The sequence below is a fragment of the Herpailurus yagouaroundi genome, unplaced genomic scaffold (assembly GCF_014898765.1).
Source record: "Herpailurus yagouaroundi ecotype Mexico unplaced genomic scaffold, PumYag 208, whole genome shotgun sequence".
In the NCBI taxonomy this organism is placed as follows: domain Eukaryota; kingdom Metazoa; phylum Chordata; class Mammalia; order Carnivora; family Felidae; genus Herpailurus; species Herpailurus yagouaroundi.
The window spans coordinates 10,996,580-11,008,936 of record NW_024412439.1 but is presented as its reverse complement, the minus strand read 5'-3'; the positions used below and the strand labels follow the sequence as shown (position 1 = coordinate 11,008,936).

At 59.1% G+C, this 12,357-nt stretch overlaps 3 protein-coding genes across 5 annotated transcripts; 1 reads left to right on the top strand and 2 right to left on the bottom strand.

Moving 5' to 3' along the window:
- Positions 1–6: 6 nt before the first annotated feature.
- On the bottom strand, positions 7–1,981 carry GLTPD2 (glycolipid transfer protein domain containing 2). 2 transcript variants are annotated; one of them, XM_040453460.1, is made up of 4 exons: positions 1,231–1,981; positions 1,058–1,122; positions 633–799; positions 7–544 (listed from the first exon to the last, which is right to left on the bottom strand). In XM_040453460.1, the coding sequence occupies exons 1-4, from the start codon at positions 1,334–1,336 to the stop codon at positions 7–9; spliced, it is 876 nt and encodes a 291-aa protein (XP_040309394.1). In that variant the 5' UTR covers positions 1,337–1,981. The 2 variants fall into 2 exon arrangements, with proteins under 2 accessions (XP_040309394.1, XP_040309393.1); XM_040453459.1 differs by having other exon boundaries at positions 1,058–1,981.
- Positions 1,982–2,009: 28 nt separating this feature from the next.
- VMO1 (vitelline membrane outer layer 1 homolog) lies at positions 2,010–4,203 on the top strand. The gene is made up of 3 exons (XM_040453456.1): positions 2,010–3,331; positions 3,460–3,575; positions 3,846–4,203. Exons 1-3 carry the CDS (start codon positions 3,146–3,148, stop codon positions 4,141–4,143), a joined length of 600 nt encoding a protein of 199 aa, XP_040309390.1. The 5' UTR covers positions 2,010–3,145; the 3' UTR covers positions 4,144–4,203.
- A 915-nt stretch (positions 4,204–5,118) lies between these two features.
- On the bottom strand, positions 5,119–12,153 carry TM4SF5 (transmembrane 4 L six family member 5). Of its 2 annotated transcripts, none has more exons than XM_040453457.1 (5): positions 11,756–12,153; positions 6,130–6,210; positions 5,655–5,791; positions 5,288–5,471; positions 5,119–5,210 (listed from the first exon to the last, which is right to left on the bottom strand). In XM_040453457.1, the coding sequence occupies exons 1-5, from the start codon at positions 11,927–11,929 to the stop codon at positions 5,196–5,198; spliced, it is 591 nt and encodes a 196-aa protein (XP_040309391.1). In that variant the 5' UTR covers positions 11,930–12,153; the 3' UTR covers positions 5,119–5,195. The 2 variants fall into 2 exon arrangements, with proteins under 2 accessions (XP_040309391.1, XP_040309392.1); XM_040453458.1 differs by having other exon boundaries at positions 5,357–5,471.
- Positions 12,154–12,357: the final 204 nt, after the last annotated feature.

The following is a 12,357-nucleotide window of genomic DNA, read 5'->3' as shown; positions in this document are numbered from 1 at the left end:
CGGGCGTCAGGCCAGCCCGAGCAGCCCGCGCTCGGCCAGCAGGCCCTGGGTGCGGTTGTAGACGGCCTCCAGGGTGGCCGCCGCCCGCGCCAGCGCGGCCCGCGCCTCCGTCTCCCCGGCCCCCGGGCACGCCAGCCCGAGCCAGCGGCCGCGACCCGGGAAGGCGAGGAAGGCGAGGCGGGCGGCCTGGCGCACGAGCCAGGGGTGGTGCGGGGCCAGGGCCGTGCGGTACGCGTCGCCGCACTGCACGCCGGCGTCCGGGCCTCCGGGCGTCGCGGCCGCCACCCGGTGGAGGCAGAGCTGGGACCAGCGCAGCGCTCGGTGCAGCAAGAGCAGGGTCCGTGAGCCCGAGGACCTGGCCGGGTCTCGGGGGGCGACCCCGGGCCGCTCCAGCAGTCCCGCCCGCCGCTCCCACGCCGCCATGGCCGCCAGCGACGAGTAGTGCGCCGCCTCCGGGCCGTGCACCCGAGCCTCTAGGGCTGTCACCTTGGCGGAGGCCTCGTCCGTGGCGAAGGCGAAGATGGAACCGAGGGGAGTTAGGAACCTGTGGCGGGGGGAGAGCGCGGGCTGGAGAAGGGGCGGTGGAGCCGCTGGGGGGCGGGCCCCGGGGGGCGGGGCGGGAGGCCGCTTACCTGACCAGCGCCCTCCATCCGGCCAGGTACTGCGACAATGCCACGTCGCCTTCGGGGTTCAGACTGGCGCGAAACGGCTCCATCACGCGGCCCAGCACCCCCTGGGGGCCCTCACACGGAGGCTCTTTCCACTTGGGGGCCTCCAGGGGGCCCGACTGCCGCCGGACCTGGGGATAGACACGGGCGGAAGGGGGCGGGAGCAGAACCCCTAGCCAGCTGGGCCTCCTTGGCCAAGCAGCCCAGTCGGGCCCTGCAGAAGTTACTCCTAAGGTCTGGCTGGGATCTCTCCAGCCGCACTCGGCTGCTGACGCGAGAGGGGAGACGAGGAGCAGGACCCGTCCTTCCCCAGACCCCCAGCCTGGTCCCGCCTCCCGCCATCAGGGTCCCGCCCGGAGTTCTCGGTCTCAGCCCTGTCCCGAGCATACCTGGACAGGCGGCGGTCCTTCGGGATTGCAGGACTGTGCCCAGGACCTGCACCCTGAGACGACGCCTGGGGAGGGGCGAGGCCGAGCGGTGAAGGCTCGAGGAGGGGGCCTTAGGTCCCCAGCGCTTGGGTTCCTGGTGCCTCCCAGGGCAGATGAGGGAAGGGACCACTCACGGAAGCTCCGAGCACAGAGATAAAGCAGCAGCAGCGAGAGGACAGCAAGAGGAATCGCGTGGCGAAAGTAGCGCCGGGACACCTGTGTTAGCAGCGCGACCCCCATGGCTGGGGCGGGGACCACCGCCCCCTCGCTAGCCCCAAACCAGTACCTGTCCCTGGGCCTCCTGGGGGCGAGAGAAGTCCGAGGTGCCCTGAGGTGCTAAGGGTTAATAATTAACCTACTAAGGCCCCTTCCCCTGTGCCCTTTGCCCCAGAGCACAGCATCTCTGCGGTGCAAAACCGGATGACTAGGATTTGGGGAATTCCCTAGCAGCAAGTCTCTGCGTTTGCCTTCCGTGTAGGCCAGGTTGTAGGAAGAGAGGCTGGGCTGGGAACGGTCCCCCCCCCCCACCCCACTGAGCAGTGATGTGGGCCCTACATCAGCACTGGCCCGAATCCCCACCGCTGCACATTCGAATCCGAGGATTAAATGATAATGTACGTGCAAACGCTGTAGGTGGAAAAACTTACCACAATTGCTTCATAAATCACAACCTATGAAGTTCAAACGTAGGGCACCTGGGATCCCGGAAGCACCCACTTCTAAATTCTCTATCGTGTCTCCAGGGGACCTGTCTTCTGGGTGCCTTATACTTTAGGCTTTATCCGGTTGCATTTTTGTGGCTTATTATTTTCTTTTAACTCCAGGTTGGTTCTGGTTTCGCTGGTTATTCGTGTGTGTGTGTGTGTGTGTGTGTGTGTGTGTGCGTTTTTAAAAAGTAATCTCTATGCCCAACATGGGACTTGAACTCATGACCCCAAGATCAAGAGTCGCACTCTACAGACTGAGCCAGCCAAGCACGCACCACATCACACCACACCCACCCCCTGCCCCTTATTCTTCAAAACAAACCTTGTGAACTATTTCCACATCCAGGCTCTGTAGTAGGCCTCAAAAAGACAAAAGTGCCTTCACAGAGCTCAAGATCCATTGGAAAATTTATCGTCTGTTTCCTTGATTTTCTTGGCTGCTGTTCTATTTACAGCACTGAGAATATTGCCTGGGCCAAAACCACATTATTGGTATATAAATATATATTTAATAAACACAGGAAAGCGTGAAGGACAGGCACATTGGGTGGTGACCTCATGACAAATCAGAGCCATTTTTTCCCCCCAAGTTAGGAGTCCACCTAGTGGTCATGGCGGGGACAACATTCAGGGAAAGGACACAGGAAGCAAGGGAAGAAACAGCCCCCCCTGTTCTTAGGGGCTCTCAATCCCCTGTCCGTAAAAGTTCTTGGAATTGTACCTGTCTGTGTATTTTCTTCTCAGGGGAAGGGGGACCCTAGATTCTCTGGGAGTCTGGGCCCCAATCACTAACAAGATCCTTTCTAGCTACCACAGTTCATGGATTCTTGCCCTATCTCTCCCTCGAATGCTCCCCCAAATCCTGGAGGTCAGGAGAACCCCCACCCAGCATTTGAGTCATTGCTTCCAACCCTAGACATGGGCTCCCCGCTTCCCAGTGTTGGAATGTTCCCCAGCTTGCTGACTGTGACCTTAGGCAAGTTGCTTGTCATTTCCAAACCCCATTTTGCTCATCTGTGAATAGGAAGGCTCATTCCCACCTCCTTAAAAGGGTTGTAAGGATTAACACACGCCTGCAAAACGCTGACCACAATTCGTGGCCTATAGTAGATGCTCTGTAGGTGGTGGTTAACTCAGCTGGTCCGCTCTCTCTGCCCCTCCTCCTCCGGAGAGGGGAGCCTCCGTCTCCCAGAGCAGAGAGTGGAGTCTGCAGGGTTCTGGGAGCAGATTAGTTTCGGGTGTCACTTAATCCGGGAGGCCCTTCCGTAACCGGAGACTTCACAGGGGCAGAGGTGGTATAAATCTGCATAAGGGGCCCAGCCGGGCTCTCAGAGGCTGCAGGATGGACAAGGGGGCCTCAGCCAAGCTGCTGCTGCTGCTGTGGGCCACCTGCTACGGACATGCAACAGCCGACCACCTGAGCGGCTACACGTCGGTCATCGAGGTGACCAACGGGGGACCCTGGGGCGACTGGGCCTGGCCTGAGATGTGTCCCGATGGATTCTTCACCAGCGGGTTCTCGCTCAAGGTGGGGATTCAGGCTGAGATCTCTGAGGAGGGGGAAGATGCACATCCCCTCACCTCCCCACCCGCTGCTGGGAACAGAGGATGGCAGTCTTTTAACAGGTCCTGACCCTTCTTCTCCTCCCCACCCAGGTGGAGCCCCCCCAAGGCATTCCTGGCGACGACACTGCTTTGAACGGGATCCGACTGCACTGCTCACGCGGGAACGCGGAGCGCAACACGCAGGTGGTGGAGTCCCAGTCCGGCAGGTGCGGGACGCGGGCCAAGGGCCCCCGAGAATGGGGATACGCCCTTCCCCTGCGTTACACACACACACACCCTCCGGGCTAGAATGTCCCCCCGGGGCTGTGGGGCAGTGTCGACCTGAGGACTGGGTGGAAGACCTCCCTGGTCAGGTGACCACACCCAACGCACCCCGGGGCGCGTAGCAACCGGCGACAAGTCCCCCCGTCCCCGGGGCTGGGCTGGGCAGGGGGCGGGGCAGCCGCAGAAGCATCGCTTCTCCCCCGCCCTCGTAGGTGGGGCGCGTGGAGTGAGCCCCAGTGGTGTCCCGGCGGTGGCTTCCTCGTGGCTTTCTCGCTTCGCGTGGAGGCACCCATGGCCCCCGGGGACAACACGGCGGCCAACAACGTGCGCTTCCGCTGCTCCGACGGCACGGAGCTGGAGGGGCCCGGCCTGGCCTGGGGCGACTTTGGAGAATGGAGTAAGGCCTGCCCCAAAGGCGTGTGCGGTTTGCAGACCAAGGTCGAGCGGCCGCGGGGCCTCCGAGACGACACCGCCCTGAACGACGTGCGTTTTTTCTGCTGTCGGAGTTGACCGGGTCGCCCGCCCCGAAGCTAGTCCCACCTCTCGCTATTAAAGCTTCTCTGTCTTGGCTTTGGTCTCCCTCGTTTCAGGGGTGGAGGAAACTGCGTCCTAGTCTTCCTCCCAGCCCACCACTGGGCCAGGCCCAAATTCGGGTTCGGTCTGGGGAGTCCAGGCAGGCCGCTGAAAGTCACGGACCCACACAACCCAGGAAAATGCCCTTAAACACAATTTTGCGTGCAATTAAGGAAGTCCTGTCTTTCTGAGGGCGTCTGCAGACACATCGCCCAGACTGCTTTCTGAAGCCCAGACTGCTTTCTGAGCCCAGACTGCTTTCTGAAGCACCGGTGACCTCAGATTAAGACACTTCCGCCAAATTGGGTTCTACCAAACGCTATGACACCTTGAGTTTTCATTTTCTAGGGCTTACTCTAGCTTGTCTTTTCCACATTCTCCTCTTCCCTACAAAAGCCAAAGAGTGGCTTTTGATGTCGGGATTTCCAAGTTAGGACCGTCACGCTTGCTTCTCTCTTGCCGGAACCCCCTGGCTATCCGGACGGTTAGGCCGTTCACCAAATTTCCGCTTCAAATTTCACTTTCTCGGACTTCATCTTATTTTAAAAAGTCCCTCCCTCAGCCACTACCTAGCCCATTACCGGCTTGTTTTTTAAAAAGGGAAGTCACCTATTGCCTTTGAAAAAACGTGCCCATCTCACTCCCCTGGAATGTGAAATTCTTTGAGCGCCTAGAACGTGCCTGTCTTGCTTACCACCGTATTCGGGGGCACGCCAACGGCTCAGTAACTACGTGTTAGGAAAACTTGCGGGGGCCCACAGAGGAGCGCCCCGAGGCCAGGCGTGTCTGGAGGCCCTGGGACGTCGCCCCCCCCCCCCCCCCCCCCCCCCCCCCCCGGGGGGGCCCCGGGGCGCCCCCCCCCCCCCCCCCCGACCCCCCAGCTCAGAGGGCGCAACCTGAGACGCGCACGCGCAGGAGAGCTCAGAGGTTTATTCCAGGGCGGGGAGGGCGGGCGGCGTCCGGGAGCGAGCAGGGCGGCGGGTGGGGCCTCAGCGAGGGGCGCCCTGCGGGAAAGACGAGGTGAGGACGCGGCCAGGGAGCCAGGGGGTCCTCGCCCCGGCTCCCCCCCGCGCCGCCCCACCTCCTTCTTCCTGCAGTCGCCGCAGAAGACGCCGAGGCTGGCGTTCACCAGCTGCACCCCGCACAGCACCAGCTCCAGGCACGACACGAACACCAGCAGCGAGAAGAGCGTCACGTTCCAGTACACCACGCGGGGCGGTTCCTCGCACGCGTCCCACAGCGTGCGGTTGCGCAAGTAGGAGCCTCTGCGGGCGGGGCAGGGTCACGTGAGAGAGCGAGGGCACGTGGAGGGCCCTCCCCCAGCCCCGGCCCCGCGCAGGCGCCGAGCGGGGGTGGGGGGGCGGCAGGCTCCTCGGTCCCCGCCGGGGTTCCCGATGCGGGTGGCAAAGGCGGGCGGCGAGGGGCGGCGGGGGCGCGCGAAGCCTTACGGGACGTCTTTGAAGTGGTAGTCCCACCGGCCGTTTATTAAGCATTTGGGTCCGGTTCGGAGCCCGACTCCCGACACCGAGAGGCAGTAGATGGCGCCCAGCGTCCCGAAGGCCGAGGAGAAGACGGAGCGCAGCATCTGGATGCGGGGTGCGCGGCGCGGTGAGCGGGGCCGCGCCCGCCCCGCCGGTGCGCGCACCTTCCCTCGCCCGGCTCGAGGCTCGCGGAGAATCCGTCTCCCGGCGAGGCCCGGGGCTTGGCCTTAGCTGACCCCGCGGGCCCGCGGCCGCCGACGTCCCCGGGGCTCGCGGTCCCCACCGCAGGCCCACCGAGGCCGAAGTTGGCGGGGCGACGGAGGGGCGCGGTGGCGCCTGGGACTCCGCAGGGGAGCTCCTGTGGCTCGGGGGACCGTGGGCTCAGGTCACCAAGACCTGTGCAGAGACCGAACCCCGAATCCCGCCCTGATTTGGATCTTACCCTGCAACGATTTCCACAGCAGCCCGCGCCGCAGCAGCCCTTGCCCCCTGCGCGGACGGCGGCGATGCCGGGACACAGCACCTGTGGAGGAAGGACAGTGTGGCAGCCAGCTCCCGCCCGTTCTCAGCACCTTCCTGACTCCGCGCTCACCTCCTCCTGGGGGGGCTTAGGATGCCCTCAGCCCTTCGGACTGTAGGAAGACCTTCTCTCTACTGCCCCTGCAGTGCATTGGGGCTCTACCTCAATTTATCATTATTTACGCGTCTACTTATCCGTGTTCACATGGCCTCCACGAGGTAAGGCCCCATATCATGATGTCCTCTGCAAATCTTGACACACAGCAGGGGCCCTCCTGAACCGGAGTCAGGGGGCTTGGGGTTCATGCCAACACCCTCCATGAATTGATTCATCTCTCCGTCTTCCAGACCCACCTCACAGGGCTGTTCTCAGGCTTTATTTAAAAAAAAAAAAAAAAAATTTTTGGGGGGGGGGGGGGGGGTGGGTGGGTGATGGGTATTGAGGAGGGCACCTGTTGGGATGAGCACTGGGTGCTGTATGGAAACCAATGTGACAATAAATTTCATAATAAAAAAATATTAAAAAATGTTTTTAATGTTTGTTTTTGAAAGAGAGAGAGTGCGAGCAGGGAGGGGGCAGAGAGAGAGACACAGAATCGGAAGCAGGCTCCAAGCTCTGAGCTGTCAGTGCAGAGCCCGACATGGGGCTGGAACTCACGGACCTCGAGATCATGACCTGAGCCAAAGTCTGCCGCTTAACTGGCTGAGCCACCCAGGCGCCCCATCAGGATTTATTAATGAAATAACAGGTTGTGCCTGATGTCAAGACTGGCTCAGAGTAAACGGTCACAATGACCAGAAGTCCCCTGAGCAGCAGGAAGGAATCGTGGTGTTGGAGGGTCTGGCGAGCTGGGATTATGTGGAAGGTGGAGGAGAGCGTTAGCGAATGCTCTGATAGGAAGTGTAGGGCTCCCCAACATACCGCCCTGGCCTTTTCTGTCTTCCTGTCTCCCTGTGGCCTTCGCCACAGAGCCCGTCCCCTCTCAGGGTGTCACCTGTCGCCTGGAACAGTACCCACCTCCAGCTTCAAATGTAACTGCTCAAGGATACGTTCATGTCAGGTGTCTAGGTTTTAGCTCACCCCAGCCAGCCTGCTACTGACCTCACGATTTCCCCCCAGGTTCCCCCAGTTCGCCTCCCTGTGACTTTTTGTTCATTTCCGTCGGTGGAAATATTCTGTAGGTCACCCAGGCTGATCAACTTGAATCCTCCACACCCAGCCAGACCTCGAGGCTTCTCGCCTTGTCCTTTAATGGTTCTTGAATCTGTCTGTTCCTTGGTCTGCGGGGTCAGTCCCCAGCCCCCTCCCTCGAGGATGATGTTCTCAGCCCCTCTGCCAGGTTTCCATACCTCTTGTGCCTCCACGTTGCCGCGCACTCCGCCGTAATGTTGCTACCCCCAGAGTAAACGCCTCTCCACGGGTCTTGGCTCAGATCCCTCAGGGTCTCCTCAGAGAGTAGCCCATCAAGGCTGAGCTCTAGAAGGCATTCGAGGCTTCTCACTTTGGCTCTAGCCTTATCTTGTTGCACCAGGCCAAGTTCTTTGCCCAGCGCCCATCTCTGGAATTTCACAGCTGTCTGGATCTGTGCCTTGCGTGAACCAGCGTTGTGTTCCTCTCTCGGGGAGGGGCTGAGAGTTCAAGTTCTGTTGTCTCCTCCATAGGGACCTCATAGAAACACTCGCAGAATTGGATGGGCTTCCTGCCAGGTGCTTCCTCTCTCCCTTTCCTAGGCTCTTGGCAAGTCTAGGGCCAGCGCTGGCCTCTTGGCTTAGCCTCTCTGGGTAGGACACTTGCTGGGAAGCTCGTAGATCCGAAGACATCTAGAATTGCCTTTGGGGTTTACCAATTTCGAATGACCTACCTGCTGGAGAGTTTTACTTTTTTTAGTCAGTGTTTGTTTCTTTTTCTCGTCCAAGCTCCTCTGTCTTAACTCTGTGCCTACGTCTACTCTGCCAAGAGAGGGATCTTTGTAAGCATAGAAGGAAACGCTGGGATTATAGCTCGAATCTGCTTACTTGGCCCCCGGCCCGTTCTCAGCCACTATCCACTCTCCTGGACAACTTCAGTGACCTCAGTCTGGTTCTGCTTCACCTACTGACTCCTTATTCCACAAGGGAGCCAGTGGTATCTTTTTTTTTTTTTTTTTTTTTGGAGAGAGAGACTGAGCGCGAGTGGCAGAAGGACAGAGAAAGGGAGACACAGAATCAGAAGCAGCCTCCAGGCTCTGAGCTGTCAGCACAAAGCACGACACAGGGCTCGAACTCATGAACTGCGAGGTCATGACCTGAGCCGATGCTGGACAGTTAACCGACTGAGCCACCCAGGCGCCCTGCCAGTGGGATCTTCTCAGATCCTGCAGGGATTGGAGCTACTAAAACGCTCATATTTTGCTGATGGGAATAAAATTCGTATACGAATTTCCGAAAACGCTTTGGCAAGATCTATTAGCACTGAATACTTGCATAACTTAAGAATCAGCAGTTTCGGGGTGCTCCGTCAGTGACGTGTCTGACTTCAGCTCAGGTCATGATCTCACGGTTTGTGAGTCAAGCCCCACATCGGCCTCTGCTGTCAACATAGAGCCCGCTTCAGATCCTCTGTCCCCACCCCTGCCCCTTCCCCCACTTGTGCACTCTCTCTCTCTTAAAAGTAAATAAACGTGGGGCGCCTGGTGGCTCAGTCGGTTAAGCGTCTGACTTCGGCTCAGGTCATGATCTCGCGGTCCGTGAGTTCGAGCCCCGCATCGGGCTCTGTGCTGACCGCTCAGAGCCTGGAGCCTGTTTCCGATTCTGTGTCTCCCTCTCTCTCTGCCCCTCCCCCGTTCATGCTCTGTCTCTCTCTGTCTCAAATATAAATAAACGTTTAAAAAAAAAATAAAAAAAAAAAAGTAAATAAACGTTGAAAAAAAAAGGATCAGCAATCCCACCCTTAAATATCCATCCAGCAGCAGTGCGAACATAAGTTCACCTAACGACATTTACAGGAACATTTATCGCAGCGTTACTTGTAATAAACCCAAATTGGGAGCCTGTCCAAACATCCATCAACGGTAGGATGTTTAAATGAATTGTGGTATATTCACACGCTGGAATGCACGAGAAATAACAGACTAGAACTCTCTATAATGATAGGAGGAGCCTCACAGACATATATTGAGCTGGAGAAGCCAGACACAAAATTACTACACCGTATGATTCCGTTTGTGTAAAGTGCTGAATGGGCCAAACCAGCCTGCGGGGCAGAAGTCAGCGTAGTGGGGACTCTTGTCGGTGGGGGGGTAACGCCTGGTGAGGGAGGCACGTCTGGGATTCTGGTAATGACCTGTGTCTTGGTCGGAGTGCTGGGTACATGGGCGGGTTCGCTTTGTAAAAACGCATTGAGCTGCCTACTAAGGATCTGGCCATTTAGCTGTAGGACTTAAAAAAAAAATTCAAAAAAATTTTCGAAGGCTCAAAACAAGGTAAAACGTCCTTTACTGGTTTCCTGTTGACTTCATAGTAAAAATTCACGTTCCTCACAAGGGTGGACGTGCTCTGGCCGGTGCCCACGCCGGAACTCATCTCATTAAACCTCGGGTGCACTGGCCTCTCACGCAGTCAGAGGTGCGAGCTTGAGGCTGCGTACTTCCCAGTCCCCTGTCTGCAGGGCAGACTCCTCACTTTTGTCTTGTGGGTCGCAGCTCGGATGGCGTCTCATCGAGGCCTTCCTTGAAAATGCTATAAACAGGCGCCCGGCTGACTCATTCAGTAGAGTTTTCGACTCTTGATCTCGGGGTTGTGAGTTGGAGCCCCACGTGTGGCATAGAGTTTACTTAAAGTAAAAAACGAATTTTTTTTTTTTTATATAAAAGTAGGAGCGCCTGGGCTCAGTCAGTTGAACGCCCGGCTCTTAGTTTTGGCTCAGGTCATGTACTCACGGTTTGTGAGTTTGAGCCCCACATCGGGTTCTGTGCTGATGGGGTGGAACCTGCTTGGGATTCTCTCTCTCCCCCTCTCTCTGACCGTCCCCTGCTCTCTCTTTTTCTCTCAAAAATACATAAACAGGGGCGCCTGGGTGGTGCAGTCGGTTAAGCGTCCGACTTCAGCCAGGTCACGATCTCGCGGTCCGTGAGTTCGAGCCCCGCGTCGGGCTCTGGGCTGATGGCTCAGAGCCTGGAGCCTGTTTCCGATTCTGTGTCTCCCTCTCTCTCTGCCCCTTCCCCGTTCATGCTCTGTCTCTCTCTGTCCCAAAAATAAATAAACGTTGAAAAAAAATTTTTAAAAACAAAAATACATAAACAGTAAAAGAAGATAAAAGTGTACTCTTGCCTACAGATGAAATTTAAAGGAGATAGTAGGTGATGATTAAAATGGAAACAGAAAACGCTGTGAACAGTGGCATTCCGCCTGCCCTCGGAAGGAGCCCTTCAGGGCAGCGTCCTGCTTTCTTTCCTCGGTGAGACCTCCGATCTGAAATCCTCCTGCTCATTTGTTTGCTTTGTCCGCAGACTATTAATCAAGCCCCTGTCGAGTCCAAGGCCCCGGACTAGGCACTCGGCACACAACAGGTGCCACACGGTAGCCAGCAAAACAGGCCGTCCTTGCTCTCACCAGGCTTCCTTCTCCCTTCCTCGATAGTGTGTGTCCCCCACCACGGGCCCAGCTTCAGGGAGAGCAGGGACTTGGCCTGTGTCCCCGTAGTGTAGTGTCGCTTAGGAGTGGCCCAGGGCCTGGAGGTGGGAAGAACGCAGCTGGGAGTGAGCGTGGGTAGGGGGGCATCCTCAGTGGGGGGAGGGGGCTCCCCCAAAGCAGGCTGGTTGGATTGTGGGGAGGGGAGGGTGGTTGGGTCTGGAGGAGGGGTGGATGTGACACCGGGCGAGGGAGGAGTGTCACTGTGGCCAGAGAAACAGGCAAAGGTGAGCCCTGTCCCCGGGAGTTTCGTCCATCAGAGACGTGAGGGGCTGTGCTGGGGAGACCTCTGGTTTTCGGGCCCTTGAGGATGTTAAACTACCCTGACCTTCCAGAACAGGAGGGCTCAGAGGATGGGGTCTGGGGCCCCCTCCCCCCCACTTCTGACAGACACGGGGTGCCTTCTCCGCCACACTGGCCTGGGTTCTGAGTGTGTGGGGTGCAGGGTGGGCATCCGGGAGCACAGACTGGGCCACAGGTGGGATGACCCCCCTGCCACCGTGCTCCCGGCCCCAGTGTCCCCGCACCCACCCTCCGTGTCCCTCGTCATCCTGCCCAGATAACCCACTTTGACCCGGCACCGGGCCCTTGTAGGGAGGCGTCCTCAGCATCTGCTGCACCAGCAGGGACGGGGGAGGGGGGTCAGGGGGGCGCAAGGAGCACGTCCTCCCTCCCTCCCTCCCTCCTTCCTCCTCTTTTCCCTTGGACCTTCAGCTCAGGACCCCAGGGCTCCTCCAGGACTCGCGGGTGCTCCGTTTCAGGGGGCAGAGGGGAGGCTCCGGGGCCCCACCACGCCGCGGCCACCACCCCTCCCCGGGCAGCTGTCCCCCCACCCCCAACGATCCGAGCCCCGCAGAGTGGCCCCCGGGCCGGCCTCTCACCATCAGGCCCCCGCCAATGAAGCCGGCCATGAGCCACACTTGCAGGCTGAGGTGGCTGTCGGTCCAGGTGGTCTTGCCGCCCGGCACCAGCAGGAGGGCGTTGGCCAGGATGCAGAGCAGGGACAGGGGGATGAGGGTGAGGCCCACGCAACGGGCACACTTCCCAGTGCACATGGTGGGGCGCTTTCGAGGAGAGCGGGTGAGTGAAAGTGAGCCGCAGGGACTCCCGGCTGGCCTGGCCGGCCGGCTGAAGAAAACAATTCAGGAGCAAGGTACAAAGGTTGGGGCAGGGGTGTGGCAGGCACTGGCAGGGAGAGAGATAAGGGAGAGCGGCAGGGGAGCCCGCAGAGAGCAGACAGAGGCCAGGGGCTGCTGCCGTGGGGTAGGGGGGAGGCGGTGGGAGGTTGGGGAGCCTGACACAGGAAGTGGCCTGAGGTCAGCGTGTGCTTCCTCCTTTGGGTGCACACCTCTCTGCATCCCCCCCTCTCCCTTCGGCTCCCCGCCTGCTGCCGCGTGTGACAGCCCAGGCCCCGATGCCCTGATTCTGGGATGCCTCCCAGGCATAAGGGGTGTAGTGATGCCCCCCATCACTCGTGGTGGGT